We start from the raw sequence: 22,215 nt of genomic DNA, 5'->3' as shown, positions 1-22,215 counted from the left end.
CAGACACTTGATGGGCATTGGATGAGGCCAGTTTCAGCCTTGATATGGCCTTGTATATTATCATGTACATGCTGATTTTTCTTTTCCTTCATTTAAGGGCACTTTGCCTTTAAGTGGGAGGTTGTTGGGGTAAAGGCATAATGCCCACCCTTATAGTGTGTACAAGCCCATAAGTTATAGTACATAGTACACTTAGTACTTTTAATGTACTAAGTGCACTATGTGTACTAGTGCAATATACATGTGTGATAGGGGAGTCACACACTCATGCCTCATGAGTTGACTTATCCCCACAACTCTCTCTCTCTCTCTCTCCCCCCCTTTTTCTCTCTGTGTATGTCTCACACACATGAATTAACCTAACCCTAATTCCCATGTTTCTCCCATCATGGCATATACCATTTGACCCTTCTTGATTTTCCACTGTTTCACACCAAAAGTAGTGTAGAAATCTGCATCATCAAGCTGCCCTGTACTTATCAAATTCTTTTTTAGCATAGGAACATGTCTGACATCCTTGAGCATAAAGTGATTACCATCTGCAAAAGCAAGCTGAATATCACCAATTCCAGTGATCTGACAAGCATGGTTGTCCCCCAAATAAACACATCCATAATTCCCACTGGAATACGTAACAAAACTCTTCTCATAAGGAGTCACATGAAAGGATGCGCCTGAGTCAACAATCCAATCCAGCTTGTCTGCTAAATCACTGGCAATGTGTGAGTGTGCATTCACATTAGACACGAAAAGCACATCAAGGAATGATATAACCTCAGGAACATGAGGTTCAGGAACATAAGGTACAATAGCACCATCTGTCACTGCATTAAGCTCTTCTATCTTCACACTGCTCTTGCCTTTGCCTTTTACATCTTTTGCATTTGCATCTTCACCTTTGCTCTCTACCTTGCCTGCCTTCTTGTCCGCTTTCCATTTGAAGCAAAACTTTTGAATGTGTCCCTTTTTGCCACAATAAAAGCATTCCATATCTTTCTTTGAGCGGGACTTGCTCCTTGACTTACCATTGTTGCCTCTTCCCCTTGATTGAGATCTCCCACGTGCATTCAAAGCACTAGAGGCTTTGCCACTTTGATTGTTCCTTCGGTTCATCTCCTCAGTGAGAAGAGAACTCTCCACATCAGTGTATGACAAGCCTGTAAAAGCAGGAGCACTGTTACTCACTGCTGTCCTGAAAGTATCCCAACTTTCAGGAAGTGTGCAAAGCAATAGAACAGCCTTCATATCCTCATCAATGTTCATCTTTTGAGCAATAAGTTTGCTCACAAGGCCGTTGAACTCATTGAGATGAGTTCCCATTGGTGTACCCTCTTTTATCTTCATTTCAAAGATCTTTTTCATCAAGTACACCCTGCTGCTTGCACTTTCCTTTGCATAAAGACTGCTCAGCTTTTGCCAAACTCCCCACGCGGTAGTCTCACCTGCCACATTGAAGTAGACATTCTTTGACACGGACAACAAAATTGTATACTTGGCAAGATCATCAAGTTCCAGCCATGCATCATCATCCATATCATCGGGTTGAACGCCTTGTAGCCTGATTGGCTTGATAAGCTTTTTGATGACCAACACACCATATAGTTGCTCCTTCCAATAGTTGAAGTTCACCTAGCCCTCCAACTTTTCAATGGTGTAGCTCCCGCCTTGAGAAGTCTCAACTTGGGAGGATGAAGCCATTGCTTTAGTTGAAAGAAGACTCTTGCAAAAAAGTCTCGCAAAATAGTACTCCCTGAGCGAAAGCACTCCCACTTAACGTGATCTGTCAAAGACCACTTTGCATCCACAAAACACCTTGCTGGAATTTCTGTCCAGCTCTGTATTTTACTGTTTTTCTTCACTTTTCCTCAACAAAGAGATGTCAAAACTGTCCCAAAACTGTCCTAAAACAGTAATGAACAGATCAGGTCTGATTTTTCCACTTCTGGACAGTCAAACTTGGTCAAACCTGACCTAAAACTGTCAAAAAAAACAGAAAATTACAGTTTGGGCCTGATTTTTGGCACTTTCCCCAAATTTTCCAAGCTCAACAGAGCTTCCAAGGCTGTATATCTTCCCCCCCCCAACTGAGCTACACAGTTCTGAAACGAAATTGGGCAAAAGCCCTTTGATTTGTGACTGCAATGTCACTCCAAATGCATTCCCGGGCACCAATTACAGCATGTCAAGTGCGCCAAAAGCATTTAAACCTCCAAAAGGCAAAAGCCCTTTGTTTCAACCGCCAAATGTAGCACAAACGCCACACAATCCACTGCCAAAGTGACGATGTACCTGCGAACCACGACGCCCCGACCGACTATAGTCACACGAGAAAGAGGCACTCGGGCCTTCCCACGAGCAAAGAACCGCTGAAAATGGTGAGGAGAGACCAAAATAGAGCTGGCCTACTCCAAGAACACCGAGGGGTAGCTCACACGCGAGAAAAGAAGCCCAAAACAGTACCAAAACAGTTCCAGCACTTCGAGAAAGAGTTCGGGCAGCTCGGGGCTGCGAAAAGAGCTCAACGGAGTGCGAAATCAGCGGCAAACAACTATCCAAACACCGGGGCAGCGTCGGAGAAGGTTCGGGACGTCGGACGTCGACGGAGACCAGAAGCTCGCAGGCTGAAAGAACCTCGAACGGAAGAAATCCACGCAAGGAAAGTGTCCGTGAGCGAAAGAGGCGACTGAGAGATGAAGAGGATGCGAGGGTGGGAGAGGATCTCACACGGAGCCAAAGCTCTGATACCACATGTGAGAGTAGAAGGGAGTGAGCGCGAGAGAGAGTGAGAGCAAGAACACACAATGGTGGGTGTGTAAAATGAGAGTGGTGAGGTACACACCACAACCCCTCATGTTTTATATTAGAAAGGTACAAAACCCTAAGTATAAGTATGTACACACATAAGGGTGTCATAGGGGTCTAGGCATAAATGGGCCTTTACCCCCAACATTTATTATATCTAACACATGTGACAAGTCCTAAAGAAGTACCATCAAGAACAAAGTCAATGCGTCAAAGATAAGGCATAGAGATGTTGCTAGATGAGCATGAAACCACAGATATGTAGAAAGACCAGATGCACAAGCTCACCTGATAAGGCTAGTACTGGGAAATATTTGAAACATATGGATGTACTTCATGTACTTTGAACACATGGATATACATGGAACATATGGATATACTTGGAACATTTGCAATCCGCAGTTGAGGACAACTGCGATATAGGAGGGAGGGAATGTAACTATTTGGCCATCCTAGCTACATTTCATATGATGAAACACATGCTCGGACACATGGACGGGTTGAACAGGATTCATGAAGTTGGCTCAAGAAAAAAGCACCAACTTTGGTCAAAAAGCAAGGAAAAGCAAAAAGTCAAACTTAGTTGACCGTGAGTCAAGGGCACCAATGGAAAGAGGGGATTGAGCTGGATCAAAAAGCTAAAAGCCGCTTTTTCAAAAAGCAGCTCCAGGGCCAAAAAGCAAGGCCCTGAAGCTAGGAAGGTAATAAAGTAAGAACTTTGGCAAAAGATGAGGAATATTTCATTATTACTAAAATATTAAAGAAAAAAGAAAAAAGCAAAGTATTGCTTTTGGCAAAAAGAAAGGCCGTCTCCAAGTATAAAAGAAGCTAGAGCCCTCTTGTTTTAGGCATCAAGGTTGTGGAGAGCAAGGAGACCCTCATCTTCATCTACTTGCTGCGGCCGCCGTGTGCCATTGCTGCCGCCGCCTAGCTCAGCTCGCCCTCGCCGCACAGCTTAGCCCAGCTGCCGCCCATCTCCGCCAACCGCCACCCATCTCCGCTTCCGCCTCCCGACGCCGCCCCCCATCTTTGAGATTTGGGAATTGGATTTGGACTTGGAGCTTGGAGTTTAGACTTGGAACTTGGACTTGGATTTGGACTTGGAACTTGGACTTGGACTTGGACTTGGACTTGGACTTGGACTTGGATTTGGATTTGGACTTGGAATTGGACTTGGATTTGGATCTAGATTTGGATTTGGATTTTGAATTTGGTACTAGGCTAGTGAGAGATATTTCTCGATCATCCCTGTGGTGTGCTCGGCATCAGAGATCTTGTGCATCAACATCGACATCGACTTAGATATCCTACATCGGTATATCTGTTTGTTTTGTATTCATTGATTGTATTGATTTTGGCCAACGTTCTCGTGGATTGTTCCTGAATAAATTCCTGAAAAATGTGTTGTACTATGCAAGATCCCTATTCCCTTCTCTCTCTCTCTCCTTAATTTGACACGTGGTTGAATCTGTCAACGGCACGTCCCGCTGGGCTTACAGTGGTATTAGAGTAGGATTTCTCGCGAAGAAACTTCCTTAGGGTGATTGAGCCATGTCGAGTGCAGAGGGAGACTAAGGGCCTAATGAAGGTAACAACTATGAGGCTAATCCAAGACTTAAGATGGCATCCAAGGCCGACAATCTATTTCTCATGAGAGAGTAGCCATGACATCGGCAGATGTCACTAGCCTGGACATTTCCCAGTATGAAAGGGGTGTGGTGGATTCCAGGATGTCTAAATATTTGGAAAGTACAAGCTTTGGGAATGGGGGATTATCCTGGAATGCAAAGGACCACACTCCTAAAATTTAGAAGAGTTGCTATTGTTGACCCGACTCCGATGGAAATTCTGTTTGTCATTACATCTCGAATTGAGCAGATACCAAGAGTTGCCAAAGTACCTATGACAAATGGGCTACTAGTTGGGATATTTTTAGAGGTAAAGATTATGGGAGAATCCATCTCTTAGATTGGGACATGTGGCAAGAAAGTGAATCAAAGTGAGACAAGTGGCCTCACACTTGTCAGAAAGTGGATCGAAGTGAACTTCAGCTATTGTGTGGCTCTCCACTTGTCATTATAGCCTTCTCTTGCCATTTTAGCTCATGGGAGGCCCAAATCTATAAATTGGAGCCCCCTCTTTATTAAAGAAGGCTCTCTTGTTGAACACTAGCCTCTTACCACTGTTACAGGCTGCCCTAATGATGGCTACTCTCTCTCCTTCTCTCTTGAAGGTTGCCCATGAAGTATACCGGCTGTTGGGGACTGTTTTGGAGGCTTCCATCATGAAGAAATACTGAAGGCAAGGGTATTTAATCATTTATTATGATTTCTAGCCATTGTACTTGTTGTACCAACCCTTGTACTTGCTGTACCAGCCATTGTATTGGTTGTACTAGGCCTTGTACTTACGTACTTGTTGTACCAATCCTTGTACTTTCTGTACTAGCCACTGTTCTGGTTGTACCAGTCCTTGTACCCATTATACCAGCCATTGTACCGACTGTACCAGCCATTGTACTTGTACCGGTTGAATGGAGAGTTGTACTTGGTGTACCAGCTCTATTGCATGAAGACCCGTGGTTTGTGGGGAAGAATCAATACCCACACGGAGGTATACGGATTATATTGTTGGTTCGGCATTTCTACAACCTGTGTTCCGGTTTGGTAGCCTCGTGTTGGGCTGTGTTATGGCACTGTATATGGATAATCCGGCATCTCCGGTGGGGAGAGTAAGGCCCTCAAAGCTTGTACATGATATTATTCTCCTTGGGTAGTAATAAAATACTCCAAAGGGGGAGGGAGGGGGGTTGACCCATTCCGGCCTCTATGTGGTGTCACATGTGCAAGCTTGTTTTTAGCATTTGTGGATGTTTTGTCCAGCTTTTATGTTTTATGCAAAGTGATGATGGATATGTGTTAAGGGTGTGGCCTTGTTTAAATGTTTTAATATGCATTGATGGTATCAACAAGTGTGTCAAAGGCCCTAGTCCCCCGGGCCCCGCGAGTTACATTGGTATCAAAGCATAGGCTTGCTTGAAAGCGGAGGCTTCCTTATATCGATGAGGAAGAGAAAAGATCTCAAGTGGGGGCCACACTTACCATCATTACTATTAAGCATGGCCAGCCACTTCATAACCTATGAAGCAAGAGCATGAGCAATAGATAGCTTGGTCTAAGAATTTATGTATTTACAAAATTTATCTTGGAAGTATGGAGTTGGCTTTATGTGCACATGTTTAGCACTCTTTCCATATGGATATTGTGGATTATATTATAAAGCTTACAGGCAAGCTATATGGAGATATATCTCAGGATATCTTAAGGATATAGTGACAAGATATTTCTTTTGGCTTCATGACCAACCTGGCAAAGAAAAGCTAAGTATACTTTAAGTTTGCAAAGTTGGTGCTTTTGCTATTTACTATGAAGTGTTTTTGATGTTCACTAACCCTTGTATAGCCATGCAAGGAGAAAGGTGGTGTTGTTTGCCTCGAGATGATTTCAGGGAAACATTGTTTATGACTCCCATTATTTGGGATGCATTGGACTTATGGAACTCATGGTTCACATACCCTCTGTAGTGTTCTCTTGTCCTACGTGCTCTCTTGAAGATTGTTTTTACCATGTGTGGGTGGAACAATAGAGAGCAGATGCAAGGGAACATGGGCACGCTCATTTATTTTAGGACATGATTATGATATATGGACTTATGGGACTGTTTTTGTCTCGTCCATTTCTTTTGAAACATGATTTTGATATTGATAGCATAATCATGTGTAGCATATCTTCGACGGAGTTCTTGCTCATTTATTTTGGGACATGATTATGATATTTGGACTTATGGGACTGTTTTTGTCTCGCCCATTTATTTTGGAACATGATTTTGATATTGGTATTATGGAGACTTATTTAGTCTCACCCATTTCTTTGAGACATGAATTCTTTGAGTTAGATTGGATTTTTGAGACTATTTGGTATCGCCCACTTGATGGGACATGATTATATCTTGGATATATGGCTTGAAGCTTAGAGTTGCGGACAACTTTTAAGAAGCTGGGGAGGATGTCACCAACCTGGACATTTCCCAATATGAAAGCATTCTTGACATAAAACAGTCATTTACAAACAGTTCACAAATACAGTTTCTATAATGAACTCACGTCTTTCCAGATTGTTCCACATCAATCCATATTACTAGAGCATGCCCAAATAATCATTATATAAGCAGAAGAATGATCAATTCCAATCTAATATATATACAATGAAGATGGCTACAGGCACAATCCCTCCTCCTTGAATCTGTCTTGATTTGCAAGATGACGAGACATCCAATCTGTACTTCAAATACATCAAGATAAACCATTTTCTCATAAGCTCGCAGTATATCTAGATAGTCCTTTAAGTACTTCTCTTGCATCCATTTCGCATCCAATAGCGAATAATTCTCGAATTCCAAGAGGAACTTTCTGACCATTGTCTTTTCTCTTTTTCTCGCAGAATGAAACTCAATCTATTTTGGCTCTTCCAACCCTGGTGATCCTTCAATACAAGTCCCACGGTTTCGATAAACTGTCATAGAAGGCATTATATATCCTCCAATGATCTAAAAGTTCCAACAGATGACACACATGGTGGATCTTCTTGGTATCCTGAAAAAGGTCCAAATATCATTGTTCTCTAACCTTGACAATCCAGAGATAAAATCCATACCAATACTCTAACATAGAACATTCAATGGGTGCAATAATTGTACTAGTTTGTCGGTGAAACTTGTCCATCTAACAAAACCAAACATTCTTGAACATAAAAGTTAATGTCCTTTCTGCAAGGCCATTCTCCCAAGCTTGAGTTGTAGACACTTTCGGTCTTACTTCATAAAACAATCTTTCTTGATGACAAGAAAAGTCACAAAATTTCCATTCTAAAATATCTTCCAATACAATCCTAGAAATCCTCATCAAGAACTTTCATAGGGCACAACATGGTCCTCATGGTACAAAACTGCTCCAATGCAATCTCCTCTAGACAAACTTCCTGGCAAAATGTCAATATGATCATTTTTCAGTCTGTATGGCTTCTTACTTTAGCTTGTAAGGGCAATTTGCAGCTGTATGTCCCTTGTTTCCACATTGAAAACACTTCCTATTCGTTGGCGTATTCCTCGGGTTACTTAAGGCACAATCTTCTTCGAAAGGTGGAGGTTTGTGCTCACTCCGCTCCTTCTTCTCTTGAGACTCAGCTCTTGATAAGGATCAGTCTTTAAACTTCTTCCTTTGAGGTGGATCCCAATTGTCGCTCTTTGTCTTGCTATCCATCCAAGGCATGTACAAGGCCTCGGCTTATAAAGCCTTGTCTTGGGCTTCTTCCAATGTTTTCGGTCCAGCCATATAAACTGCTTGCATAAGCTTAGGTTGCAATCCATTCACAAACTTACGCATCTCCATTAGTGGTGGAATGGGAGTATATAAAGTAAACTTTAAGGAAACTGCTAAAAATTTGTTAAGGTAAGATACCACATTCTCACCTATTTTCTCCTTCGCCTCATCTCATTCCTTCTACACGTCCACTTCAAAGTTTGCGGGTAGCAACTTCTTGTTGAACATAGTCTTGAAGTCGATCCATGTCTTCCGCTCGGTCCCTTCATGTACCACTTTAAGCCACCAATTCCAGGCAGAATCCTTCAAATGCATACGAACCATTCACAGCTTTGACTTTTCGGAGTAGTCGTCTCCTCCAAAAGCGGCATCAAACTATTTAACAAAAGATAATGCTTTTTGTGTATCCCACTTTCCATGAGAAGAATCAAACTTGACGCTCGTCTCTCCCAGTTTGAAGCCCATTGTCACCAATTGGCCGACCATTTGGTCCATCTCCAGAGGCCGGTGTCTCATGTGAAGGGGCCAGTATTTTACATAACATGGACGGGAGCCAGACTGGTGCCACGCGTGTATGACCTGGACTGTGTTCTATCCAAGGGATTGTCATGCCATGGAAGAGCTAGTATTGGTGCCGTGTCTTGCCTATGGGACTGTCACTCCATAGGGAGGCTCGTGCTTGGATCTGTGTCTTACTTATGGGACTGTCACTCCATAGGAAGACCGGGATTTATGTTTTCTGTCGTGCCATCATTGTGCCCGACAGAAATGTTTAGTACTTGTTCCATGAACAAGAGATATGTCCATGATACTGTTTGCACATGCATTCATGTTTTGCATGCCTGGAACTGTCTTCGCGTGACTTGTATTATTGTGTTTGCTTGTTTGACGTGCCACTTACTGAGCAGGGACGCCTGCTAGTGAGTCGTGAAGTTTGCTCTGTCTTCTGACGAGTTTTGTTGCGTCTTAACAGGTGGTAAATGTATTGCATTTGTTTATTTTATAGCATTCTTTTTAACCTTTGTTTTCATAAGGTTGCAGGTTCACACTCATTAACGAGTGGGCACTCTCCCAAATATTTCTTGGTGTCCTTGGAAGGGTGGGCACCCATTATGGGCACCCACGTATGGGTCATGGTGGGGAGGGAACCCCTCACTTAATCATGTGTGTGGGGGTGTGTGCATGGCCACCTACCCACCCCCCACCTTGGAACGTTTGGAATTGGCCGCCTCCATGCAAAACAGATGGGCCGGCTAGCTGTTCATGGCATGTCCCTCCATCGCTCAGGAGTGAACCTCCTCTTGTTTATAGGCGGTTGTGCATGACCACCTTCGGTCATCTGTTCCGCCAGGCAACCTCTCCAACGTTTACCCACAGACGGCTGCACCCACACGATCCTCTTTTCACTTTCTTTGCCACGCGACTGCGCCCAGACTGCGTCTCTTTCGCTTGCCCACAGGCTGCTGCATGCAGGTGGCTGCGCAGGCCTCTCTCTTTCGCTTGCCCTCAGGCGGCTGCACACAGTCAGTTGCACAGGTCTTCTCACTCGCTTGCAGGTGGCTGCGCACAAGTCACCATCCTCTTGTCTTGCAAGCGGCTGCGCACAGGCGACTGCTCACAAACGGCTGCACAGGTGGTTGCGCACAGGTTCTCCTCACTCTTACCTTGAAGGCGGCTGTACACATAGGCCTTCTCTCCAGCTTATGCACAGGCAGAATACTCTATAGGCGACCCTAGTTACCCCATACTATGGGGCAGCTGCTGGCGAACCATCCTCTATCTCTCAAGCTGGCTACAGCAACAGTAATAGAGACTTCTTCTTTCTTGGGTGCCTAATACTACTGAAGGCCATATTTATTGTTTTACAAGGTGAGTGGATTGAGATTCAAACAAAGGTCTTTGGTGTAAACCTTACAAGGGATACTCTCTGCTGCTAACACCCATTTGGTGCCGGGTAGTCCAAGCTTCTGGAGAACCACGGTCCATGGGTGCTGAGATCGGGAGAGCCAAGCGTTAGTACAAGAGCGCCTGTTTGTGCGTGGTCTTGGAACACCAGTGGGACGCTCTCTGTGGATTCCAGTGAAGGCACGGGACCGTAGAGACTAGACTTCTTCAAGTGGATCGCTCTCCTTCGAACGTCTACTTCAAGACTCTTGTTTGGTAACTGTATTCATTTTCAGTTGTACAAGGACATCATATGGTTCATTGAACCCATGGAGCATTGTGTCTAAATACTCCCAATAATATATTATATATTGAGGGGGGGTCGGCCCGTTCCGGCCCCAGTGCTGGTGTCCATTGATCATCATTTCATTTCATTTCAGTTTTCATTTGTTATTGAGTTGTCCATTCATATTGTGATATTTAAGTTGTGCCATTACGCGTGTGGGTGTCCAACGGAGTCTATTCCCACTTGACGGGATCGGTTTCATTGGTATTAGAGTACGGTCATTTCCCTCTTCTTAGTGGGGAAACGAGCCTGTGTTTTGGACACCCCGCTTCTAGCACACTTAACACAATGGACAGCCAAGGCAACCCTTTGGAAGTGCCTAATTCGAGGGGCCCATCAAGTGCCTCACGTGGTTCTGATGCTTTGCAGGGAAGGCACAAGCCCCTTGAGAGGGTGAATGATAGTGATTCGAGGGGACAATTGTCTCGTGGAAAGACAATTATGCAAGAAGAGGAACCTAATGCAATGAGGGCTGAATTGGAGCATATGAGAAAGCTTTTGCAGGCAAAAGAGCAAGAGCTGAAATTCTTGCATGAAGATCCCCATGTACAAAGTGCAATTGAAGCCAGGAAAGCCAATGCAATGGTGGACATGACTTTTGAGTCCATGGCACGAGAAGTGGGCAAGAAGCCAAGGGAGTTGGCACTCTCCTACCTCCTCTGTAAAGGTGATATTTAAAGAGGGGGAAGATGGAGAGCTGAAATTCAGAAATGCACCTCGCTTGAAGCATGGAGATCCCGCATCTCAAAGATTGAGGTCATTTATGCAAAGGGAAGAGGTGACAGCCACCTCTTGTCATGCATCTTCTCCACAAGGCACAAAGGGTGACAAGTATATGTATGCTGGTGCTCGTGGAGGGCATGATGGTCACATGTATTCAAGGCATGTATCCCATGGAGGGGGTGACACAGGTCTGCAAATAGAAGAGCTTTGCCTACTGAGTTGTCTCATGGAGAGACATTGCCTTGTGCAGGAAGGTCACATGCATCAGATTTTTAGGTTCGTGGAGCACATGCCACCGTGCTTCATGAAACCTCCATGATGGCCCATGGAGCCCATGCAGATAGGGCTACCCCGTTGGATAAGGGAAAAAGAAAAAGAGAGGACCATGAGCCTCATGCCAAAAAGCTCAAGGAATTCAAAGCAGATGATAAGTCCGTTAAGTTTGATGTTTTTCATGGAGAGCATGATGCTTCCAAGGTGTTAGCATTTGTGGCACAGTTTGATATTGCTTTTAGTGATGAGGACTTCACTGAGAAGTCTAAAGTACGCCATGCTAGCATGTTCTTGAAGGGGACAGCCGCTCATTGGTGGATCACTGAAAAGACCACCAAAGACCCCATATGCACTTGGAAAGAGTTTAAGGACAGATTTTATGCCCAATTCTTGCCACCTAATGCCGAGCAAACTCTCACCCAAAAGTGGGATAGACTTGAGCAAAGAGATAATGCAAGTGTGCAGCAGTATGTCAATAAGTTTTGGAAAGTGTTGCTTGAGGTAACTCCCTTTATGCAAATCACTGAAGATGAAAGAAAGAGGAAGTTTCGCTCCGGATTGCAACCAGCTTATCGTTCGGGCATTGAATTGCACCCGAAACATACTTTGTAATAGCTTATAGCCTCTGCTCTTGCTACGGAGCCATTGGTGCTCAAAATTAAGCAAGATCAAGGGAGTTCTAAGGGCAAAGATAAGGCTGCCCCAAACCTGCAAAAAGGTGGACAGCCACCTAAAAAGAGCTTTAGGGAAGTCCAGAAGGGAGGTAAAGCTGAAAATACCTCATCCATGGATAATGTGCTCAAGAAGAACAGGTTTGGCTTGACTCATGAGCAAAGGGAGCAATATGCGAAAGAGGGGAAATGTTTTGCATGTGGAAGCAAAGAGCATATGTTTCGGCAATGCCCCAAATGTAAGCAAGATGCAAGAGGACAAGCAGTCTAAGCCTAATGTGCATGCAATGCAGTTCCCTATATGCAGGGTAGTGTTGATCATGCTGGCAAAGAGGGAGATTCCATCCCTATTGTATCACACATCCATATTAATAAAACAATAAAGAAGAATTTGGTAGCAGATGCATTGTCCAAGAGGCCATATGTGGCTGCAATTTCAATAGCCTCACATGGGGAATTGACTACTATGCGTGATTTGTATCATTTGGATGCTGATTTTTGTCATATTTGGACTGATTTGATGGCTGGTCACTCACATGCCTCTTATGTGATCAAAGAGGGTTATCTTATGAAGGATAATTGCTTGTGTGGTGAAGGATATGCGTCCAAAGGTTATGGAGGAATGTCACGCTCCACCTTATGCTGGTCATAGAGGTATCATGCCTACTACACGCATGATTGAGAGATATTTCTTTTGGCCAAGCATGCGTAAAGACATTGAGGCATATGTGCGTGCATGTGTCACCTGCCAAAAGGTGAAATTTGATAGGCAGAAGCCTCCAGGTTTGCTACAACCATTGCCTATTCCCTCGCAGCCATGGGAAAGCATTGCTATCGGCCTATCACCCGCAAAACGGATGGTCAAAGTGAGGCTGCAAATTCAGCCGTGTTGGATTTGTTGAAGTGTTATGTGGCAGATCAAAAGACTGCATGGGGGAAATATCTTCCACTTGTTGAATTTGCCTACAACAATACGGTGCATGCCTCAATGGGAAAGGCCCCGCTTGAGATTGTTTATGGTAAAGTGGTCTTGCCACCCATCCTTCGTACAAAGGATGAGATTTTTGCAGCTGATGAGTATGTACGTGACTTGGATGTAGCCTTTGCTCAAGTACGGACAGCCATTGCAAGGTCACAAGATAAGCATAAAATGGTTGCTGACAAGCATAGAAGGGACATGCAAGTCAAAGAAGGTGATTGGGTTTTGCTGAAATTTGAGAAAGCTAGGCTTCAGAAGAGGCCAGGACGAGAAGGATCATATCCTAAGCTTTCTACTCGTTATTATGGACCCTTCAAGGTGATTCAAAAAGATCAATGAAGTGTCATACAGGCTTGCTTTACCTAGTCATTGGAAGATTCACAATGCATTTCATGTGAGTCTTTTGAGGAAGTATGTTGGGCCAGATCCTAACAAGCTTGTCACACAGAAGATCCACCAGAGATTGATGAGCTTGAGGAGATCCTCCAGCCAGAGCAGATTGTCTTTCACAACGAGAGAAGGCTACCTGCAGGAAAGCTTTCCAGGAGATACCTTGAGAAGTTCAAGAATTATTTACCCATTGATGCAAAGTGAGTCGTGAAGTTTGCTCTGTCTTCTGACGAGTTTTGTTGCATGTGAACAGGTGGTAAGTGTATTGCATTTGTTTATTTTATAGCATTCTTTTTAACCTTTGTTTTTATAAGGTTGCAGGTTCACACTCATTAATGAGTGGGCACCCTCCCAAATATTTCTTGGTGTCCTTGGTAGGGTGGGCACCCATTATGGGCACCCACGTATGGGTCATGGTGGGGAGGGAACCCCTCACTTAATCATGTGTGTGGGGGTGGGTACATGGCCACCTACCCAACCCCCACCTTGGAACCTTTGGAACTAGCTGCCTCCATGCAAAACAGGTGGGCCGGCCAGCTGTTCATGGTATGTCCCTCCATCGCTCACGAGTGAACCTCCTCTTGTTTATAGGCGGTTGTGCATGACCACCTTCGGTCATCTGTTCCGCCACGCAACCTCTCCAACGTTTACCCACGGACGGTTGCGCCCAGGCGATCCTCTTCTCTCTCCATCACTCAGGAGTGAACCTCCTCTTGTTTATAGGCGGTTGTGCATGACCACCTTCGGTCATCTGTTCCGCTAGGCAACCTCTCCAACGTTTACCCACGGACGGCTGCGCCCAGGCGATCCTCTTTTCTCTTGCTTTGCCACGCGACTGTGCCCAGACTGCGTCTCTTTCGCTTGCCCACAGGTTGCTGCACGCAAGTGCCTGCGCAGGCCTCTCTCTTTCGCTTGCCCTTAGGCGGCTGCACACAGTCAGTTGCACAGGTCTTCTCACTCACTTGCTTGCAGGCGGCTGCACACAAGTCACCATCCTCTCTCAAGCTGGCTACAACAGCAGTAATAGAGACTTCTTCTTTCATGGGTGCCTGATACTACTGAAGGCCATATTTATTGTTTTACAAGGTGAGGGGATTGAGATTCAAGCAAAGGTCTTTGGTGTAAATCTTACAAGGGATACTCTCTGCTGCTAACACCCGTTCGGTGCCGGGTAGTCCAAGCTTCTGGAGAACCACGGTCCATGGGTGCTGAGATCGATCGGGAGAGCCAGGCGTTAGTACGGGAGCGCCTGTTTGTGCGTGGTCCTGGAACACCAGTGGGACGCTCTCTGTGGATTCCAGTGAAGGCACGGGACCGTAGAGACTAGACTTCTTCAAGTGGATCGCTCTCCTTCGAACGTCTACTTCAAGACTCTTGTTTGGTAACTATTGGTCTCCCTCTATTCTCGACATGGCTCTATCACCCTAAGAAAGTTTCTTCAAGAGAAATCATATTGTGATACCACTATAAGCCTAGCGGGGCGTGGCGTGACAGATTCAACCACGTGTCCAAGAGATAAAGATATAGAGAGAGAGGGGGGAGAGAGAGAGAAGGGAATAGGGATCTTGCATAGTACAACACACTGAACAGAGAAACGGCCTCATCTCTTTTCATGAATTTATTCAGGATCAATCCACAAGCACGTTGGCCGAAATTAAAACAATCAATGAATACAAAACAAACAGATATGCCAATGTAAGATATCCATGTCGATGCACAAAATCTCTTATGTCGAGGACACCACGAGGATGACCTACAAGTATCTCTCACCAAGCTAGTACGAGATCCAAAATCCAAATCCAAGTCCAAGTCCAAGTTCCATGTCCAAGTCCCAGTTCCAAGTTCATTTCCCAAGTCCAAGTTCCAAGTTCCAAGTCCAAGTCCAAATCCAAATTCATTTCCATGTCCAAGTTCCAAGCTCCAAGTTCCAAGTCCAAATCCAAATACAAATCCCGAATCTCAAAGATGAGCGAGCGCGGCGGGACGTGACAGCTGAGCTGGGCGACGACTAGGTGAGCTGGGCGGAGGCCGAGCTGGCGATGGCGGCGAGCTAAGCTAGCGACGGCGACACAAGCTGAGCTGGGCGGTGGTGGCTCGGGGCCGGCTAAGCTGAGCGATGGCCGGGCTGAGTTTGGTAGCGATAGCTCTGGGCCAGCTGAGCTGGGCGGTAGCCGACGATGGCACAAGACATTGGCGGCGAGTAGATGAAGATGAGGGTCTCCTTGCTCTCCACAAGCTTGATGCCCAAAACAAGAGGGCTCTAGCTTCTTTTATACTTCGGGAGGGCCTTGCTTTTTGCCAAAAGCAATACTTTATGCTTTGCTTTTCCCTTTTTACTTTAATATTTTAGTAATAATGAAATATTGCTAATCTTTTGCCAAAGTTCTTGATTTTTTGCTTTTCTAGCTTCAAGATCTTGCTTTTTGGCCTTGGAGCTGCTTTTTGAAAAAGAGGCTTTTAGCTTTTTGATCCGGCTCAGTCCCCTTTTTCCAATGGTGCCCTTGGCTTGCGATCAACTAAGTTCGGCTTTTTGCTTTTCCTTGCTTTTTGACCAAAGCTGGTGCTTGTTTCTTGAGTCAACTTTATGAATCATGTTTCCATGCTTTCATCAACATGTCCATGTCTCCGGGCATGTGTTCTATCATATGAAATGGAGCTATGAGGGCCAAATAGTTACAAGAGCCTTGGCCATCTAGCCTTAATCTACTGAAAATTTCTGCCTTTATCTCGACCTCAGTCTAAGAAGAGCAAGGTTAGATGTTCTCCCACGTTATCTTCATAATTTACCTGATCTTGCACTGAACTTCTAGATAAAACTAAACCAATGCTTTAGGAGACATCAATCATGTGACACACAATATCTCTCACTAAGAAATAGCTCCGATCCTTGATGTACACCAACACCCAATCCTATCACGATAAGTCGCATAGATCACGATAAGCAATCTTATCATACATCTTTCAAGCAACTCTGAAATCGGCTTCAAGGAAATACCATTAATTCTCTTTATCACACACTTCCGCTTCATCCTATTATGCTCTCTCGATTGAGAAAATTTCATAACTCAGTTTCTCATGTCTTATCATACATCTTTCAAGCAACTCTGAAATCAGCTTCAAGGAAATACCATTAATTCTCTTTATCACACACTTCCGCTTCATCCCATTATGCTCTCTCAATTGAGAAAATTTCATAACTCAGTTTCTCATGTCTTGTGAAAATGATTCGGTCCATATTGTTGTCTCATGAAGCACTACCACATCTTACGTATCTAACGTTTGCCTCATAAGTCTACCCCTAGTCTTGGATTCATGCCACAACAATAATAAATCCATCTTCCTTCTTGAAGCTTTCCAACTCCTCCAACGGGTTGTGGTTTCTCAACATCACTCATCCTTGAACCATTAGAATGCAATGGGGACAAACTTGTCTCTGTCAATATCCTCTGAAAATGATGGAAGAAGAACCTGGTTGGAAAGTGAGATTGCAAAATCTATTTCTGACCAACACTTATCTCTGTGGCTGTTATGGTCAATGTGTACTTGATCTACGTGTGTGTGTGAATGGCTCCTAGGCCATGTTGTGTGTGTAAGTGTATGTCCATGTGTGACTTGATCCTGTGTGTACTTTACCCAAGGGATCCCATAACTAGCCTATGAAACTAGAGCCATGTGATTTATCCTTGACCAAGAAAACTAGCATGAGAAACCATGAGCCTAGAATTATCCTTGACACAATATGAGGTGGTTCCTTGAGGGGAGTATTATTGGGAATCAAGATCTTATCTATGTGTGAACTCACTCTTAAGAGTGAGGTAGTGCGTTTGTGTGTATGAACCACCTCTTAGAGGAGTATCCAATAATATCTAGATATTTGTGTGTAAGCCCCCACAGCTGGGCTAAACCCTTCAATTGGTATCAGAGCTCCCAGCATGTCTGCAGTCCGCCGCTCTCCGCTTGTTGTCATCAACAGCCATGTCTCCATCTGTCCTCTGCTGCCCACCACCTATCCCATGATGTACTCCTCTTCTGTCACCCCTGACCTAGTTGCTATGCCCGCCATTTTCAGTCCGCATGCTATCCACCATGCGCAAATCTGCCAACCCTGCCATGCTAAGCTCTAGCTAAGCCTTGTGGCTCCCTGTCAAAAGAAGCTATTGCCCAGCGAACAGTAACACCTAAAAAGCATAAATCGTCATGAGAAAACAACAAAAAGGGGCAAGAAAATCAACCAGTAAAAGCACAGTAAAGGAGGCTACTTTCAAAGCACAAATTGAAGCATGATGTTTGCTATATAGGGAAAACCTATTTACTAGTTGTAAGATTAATTTTCTACATAGACATTCACATTTCCTACATAGAAATCACTTCATTACTAGATTTAAAGTCGGTTTTCTATATAGATATTGCCATTTTCTATATAGGAACCACTTATTTGCTGGATAGATAATGTAATTTGCTAGATCAATACATAGGAAATCATGGTTACTAGATTGAATAAGAAAAATGTGTCTTGAGATCTAGCAAATTTGTCCAAATTTTCTAGAGAGACTTAACTTTACTATATAGAAATGCGTTTAAAGTCCCTTGTGACCTCAGTCAAGGGGGAGCCAAAGCACAAGGTGGTGCTGGCATCTACAATGATCAAGCAAGAAACCACCACAGCTTGATTAGACAAAGGAACCACAAAATTCAAGAAAATTGAAATTACCTCCTCATCAACTGGGGGATTGGAGAAATTCATTGCCATCTCTTGCAAAGTTCGCCTAGAGTAGGAACTCATTGAAGAGATTTTATGAAGCAAAGTACAAATCAATTTGGGGCTTTTATTTTTCAGCAATGTCTGGCTTAATCAGATCATTTGGGGCTCTTTATTTTTCAGCAACATCCATCTTAAACATAGCATTAAACCCTAATTTTTCATCATTTATTTGAGGGCAAAAATCAAGCATGGAAGTGAACCCTAATTTTTTGGAAACCCTAAATTTTGCCAAGGGATGAGATGAAAATCCCTTTATGCAATGATTCAACCTCTGAGCCACCAATGGCCAAATTGGTATCAAGGGGGGGTGATGATAAATGTACTGCTACAAAGCACAAATGTGTGTTTCTAGGTCAAGTGTTTATTATGGTTGCTTTTTGGATCAAGTGTTTATCATGGTTGAAACCACCTCTGGTCGCCCTATGATGTAGGCCATGTGGATTGTGTGTGATCCGATTGGTCCTTTTTCGTGGTGGTTAGCTCTACCCAAGGTGCATCACTGCAGGCATGTGCAACAAGACTATAGGTCCTAATTTATCTTTGGAATAGCGCCCTTGAGGGAGATTTGCTGGAAGTAAGGGCTTATCTCTATGATTGTTATGGCCAGTCTGTACTTGATCTAAGTGTGTGTGTGAACTACCGCTAGGCCGTGTTGTGTGTACATGGTCAACATTTTGTGTAAGTGTATGTCAGTGTGTGACTTGATCTTGTGTATACTTTACCCGAGGGATCCCATAACTGACCTCTGAAACTAAAGCCATGTGATTTATCCTTGACCAAGAAAACTGGCATGAGAAACCATGAGCCCAGATTTATCCTTGACACGGTATGAGGTAATCCCTTGAGGGGGGTATTGCTAGAAATGAAGGTCTTATCTATGTGTGAACTCACTCTTAGAGTGATGTGTGAACCACCTCTTAGAAGGGTATCAAATAATATCTAGATATTTGTGTGTGTCTCACGTATGCAATGATGTCACAAAAGAATCTTTGTAGCCTATAAAGGTACATGTACTTTCTTGAAATGAATCAAGAAAGTGTTACATCATTGATTCGTGTACTTTCACTCTCCCTCTCTATCATGTTGACGCTCTCTCCCTTTCTCTTGTGTGTGCAATGCCATAGCCCCAGCATGTTTCCCTTTGGGCCCCCATATCTGGGCTGAACCCTTCAGAGCCTTGAGAGCAGCTTATCACAATTTGCATGTGTTAGCAAAAGCGTCTTGTCAATCTATAAAATTTGATCAAATCTCCATACACACATCCATCATCTTCATCATAAGCCTAAACAAAAAATGTTTGATCTAAAAAGCACACTAACAAAAGTTCATTGATTCCCTTCCCCGTATTGGAACCATCCATCCCTTCCATGGATGGAGACAAGCCTAGTATAAATCCATGTAATTCGTAACAATAACTATATATATATCTAGATGAATCAAGGAACATGCCCAAATTTACCTTATAAGAAAGTGCAATTTATAACCTCATGGTAGTCATCCACAAGAAAATAAACCATCGACTCCATCATGCATAGTATAGACTAGATACTACGACATCCCCACTAACATCATCAGTGCCCAATAGTGGGTGTGGAACTTGTTATTAATATATGCTCCCGCACACACACACTCCACATAAGCGTACTCAGCCATAATGAAGCCTAGCAATAACTATAGCTTAATAAAAAATATGACACCCCGTGGGTAAAAATTTATATTTGACCCTTGGTGCATGTGGGAATCATGGTGCCATCCCATTCCTCAAGCAAATTTTTAGATGTGACCATTGCCTTGCCAAAACCCCCTCTTTTTGTAGTACTATGATAGTACCCACAGTAATACAGGTGTGAAGTTAGAACATGGCTTCAATTTTCATGAACAAGGTCATTAACACGTAATATTCAAGAAAGGTGTAAGGGACTTGATAAAATATTTTTGGTGTTCTTTCTGAAAGAGAGCCCTATTTGTGAGAGGGTTGATTTTGTAAAAGAAGTGTCACTGACCAGTTTCTTCCAATTACTTCTTTCGAGCTGTACCCCGTCATTTTGAAGAAACCTGCACTTGCGTACAGAATCGGATAATCGGGCTTTGTTGCATCTGAGACGACGAAGGTTTGCTGAAATGTTTCTAGAGCATCCTTAAGATTCTTGGACACACGAGGGATGTACAAAGCGCCCGGTTCGGAGTCCTCCGACGATCTTACTGACACTCCCGAGACTCTTTGCTGGAAGCTGCCGGATCGCCTCTCCTCACCGGATGTCCTTGCTCCCACACCAGGCCTTTTGCCATTGCTCTTCACCACCAGCCCCCACTCCGCTGCTCTCTCTGCCATTCCAGACTCCGAAAGTATCTTGCGACCCCCCTTCTCACCGCTTGTCGCACCAAACTTCGCAGCATCCACAGGCCAGTCCGCTTCAATCTCTTCTTCTTCTACCTTCTCAACATCAACGTCAGCTGGCTCCAACGAAAACTCCTCCGTGGTCGACTCCTCGTTAGAAGCCTTCTCTGTAAGTATAGGTGGTGAGGAGACCTTGCCGAGATCTACCACGGCCTGCTTTTCGGCCCGCGACTTGTTCCACTTGTCCACCTGTGATTTGACCATCCCTGTTCTGGAGCCTGAAGTGCTCTCGTCTTCTCCTTCTCCTCCTCCTCTTGGAAGGAGGAAAGGGCCAGGTGTCGTGGAGGAGGAGTAGCTAGAGGGGCTGAAGACCTCGAGGGATCCACGGGAATCTCTGGGAAGGGATGGAAGACCTGCTGAGGAAGGGTCGTAAGGGGGTCTCCGAAGGGTATATCCCCCACCACCAGAGGAAGAGGCATCCGGCTGCTGTTGAGGCTCCATGGAGAGCGTGTTGCGGTATAATTACCACCACAGCCGAACTAGGGTTGCAGAAGGGAGTAGCGACACATTATTGGCAGAGCATCTTTTTCTTTCAGAAGGGAAAATGGTGTGCACAGCAGGCGCAGCTACGCAGCGCTCTACTCTCTTCAGTCGTGGTAGTAGGTGGTCGTAGTCTAATAGAGGATGAAGGGGACAATTGGCAAAACCGCAGCCTTATACGAGAGACCTGCAGGGCGGTCACACCACCTACCAGAGCCTGCCTTATCCATCCCTCAGCTGGGTGAGGAGACATTGCGATTGGGACACGTGGAGTCCCGACGAATCGTGAGCTCAAGCATCGGAATCCCGTCTTCTCGACACCATCACACAAAAAAGGCAACCCTGCTTCACTGTGTGCCCTGGCCGCGTGACGTTGCAACATTCCGTAGACTCCCACGATGCTGCACTTCCCTCCACAAGCTCGTAGCCCCTTGGTCACATGCATTGAAAATGACATGAAAAGACAAATTTCAATAATGTTCACGTTCAGAGTAGGAAGAACATTTAGCAATAACATGGTTGATAATTATTACGGATGGCGATGGCTAATAAGCGCATTTTCAGATACACAAGTAACCTCACCCATCTCCCCCAATCGAACCTCCTCCTCAAACCTTGAAACCGCGTCCAGAACCTGCAAATAGCAGCCTCGTGAAATTCTTCCTCTATATAATATATAGAAAAGAGATATAGACATGACCCACGAAAAAAGTACAAGAAGAAGCTTGGAAAGAGTAGATAATTTTATTTAAGTGGTCCCCTCCTATAATTTGTTTTGACCTATGTAGTGCATACATGCACTTTTAAGTCATAGATAACAACTCAAATTTGTTTATGTTTTGTTCAAATAATAATTGTGAAGATCATCCTCCCTCCTATTTTCACTCTCCCAATGGGATTCTAACTTCTCCATGTCATGAGCCACACTCACACCATAACAGCCCCATCCCACTAGGGAGTAGGGGTAGTAGGATGCTATCATCCCCATGATCGAGATGTTCAAAATAAACAGATTATTGTATTCCCTACTACTACCAAGCAAAATCGTGGGTTTACAGAAGGCAGGTTTAATGAAGGACGATAGAGTACTGCAATCCTACTACTATGCAATCCCTACTACTAAGCAAAAT

At 44.3% G+C, this 22,215-nt stretch overlaps 1 protein-coding gene across 3 annotated transcripts in view; it reads right to left on the bottom strand.

The window, feature by feature from the left end:
• Positions 1 to 21,431, bottom strand: part of LOC147616280 (phototropin-2-like) — a 111,832-nt gene extending 90,401 nt beyond the window's left edge. For all 3 annotated transcript variants that reach the window (XM_086777345.1, XM_086777346.1, XM_086777347.1), the window contains exon 1: positions 20,211 to 21,431. In XM_086777345.1, the coding sequence (XP_086633471.1) occupies positions 20,211 to 21,046 (836 nt within the window). In that variant the 5' untranslated portion in view covers positions 21,047 to 21,431. The remainder of the gene's footprint in view (positions 1 to 20,210) is intronic.
• Positions 21,432 to 22,215: the final 784 nt, after the last annotated feature.

The sequence above is a fragment of the Cibotium barometz genome, chromosome 38 (assembly GCF_041138505.1).
Source record: "Cibotium barometz isolate CiBa-2024 chromosome 38, ASM4113850v1, whole genome shotgun sequence".
NCBI lineage: Eukaryota > Viridiplantae > Streptophyta > Polypodiopsida > Cyatheales > Cibotiaceae > Cibotium > Cibotium barometz.
The sequence above is the reverse complement of the archived record's forward strand: the minus strand, read 5'-3'. Positions and strand labels throughout refer to the sequence as shown.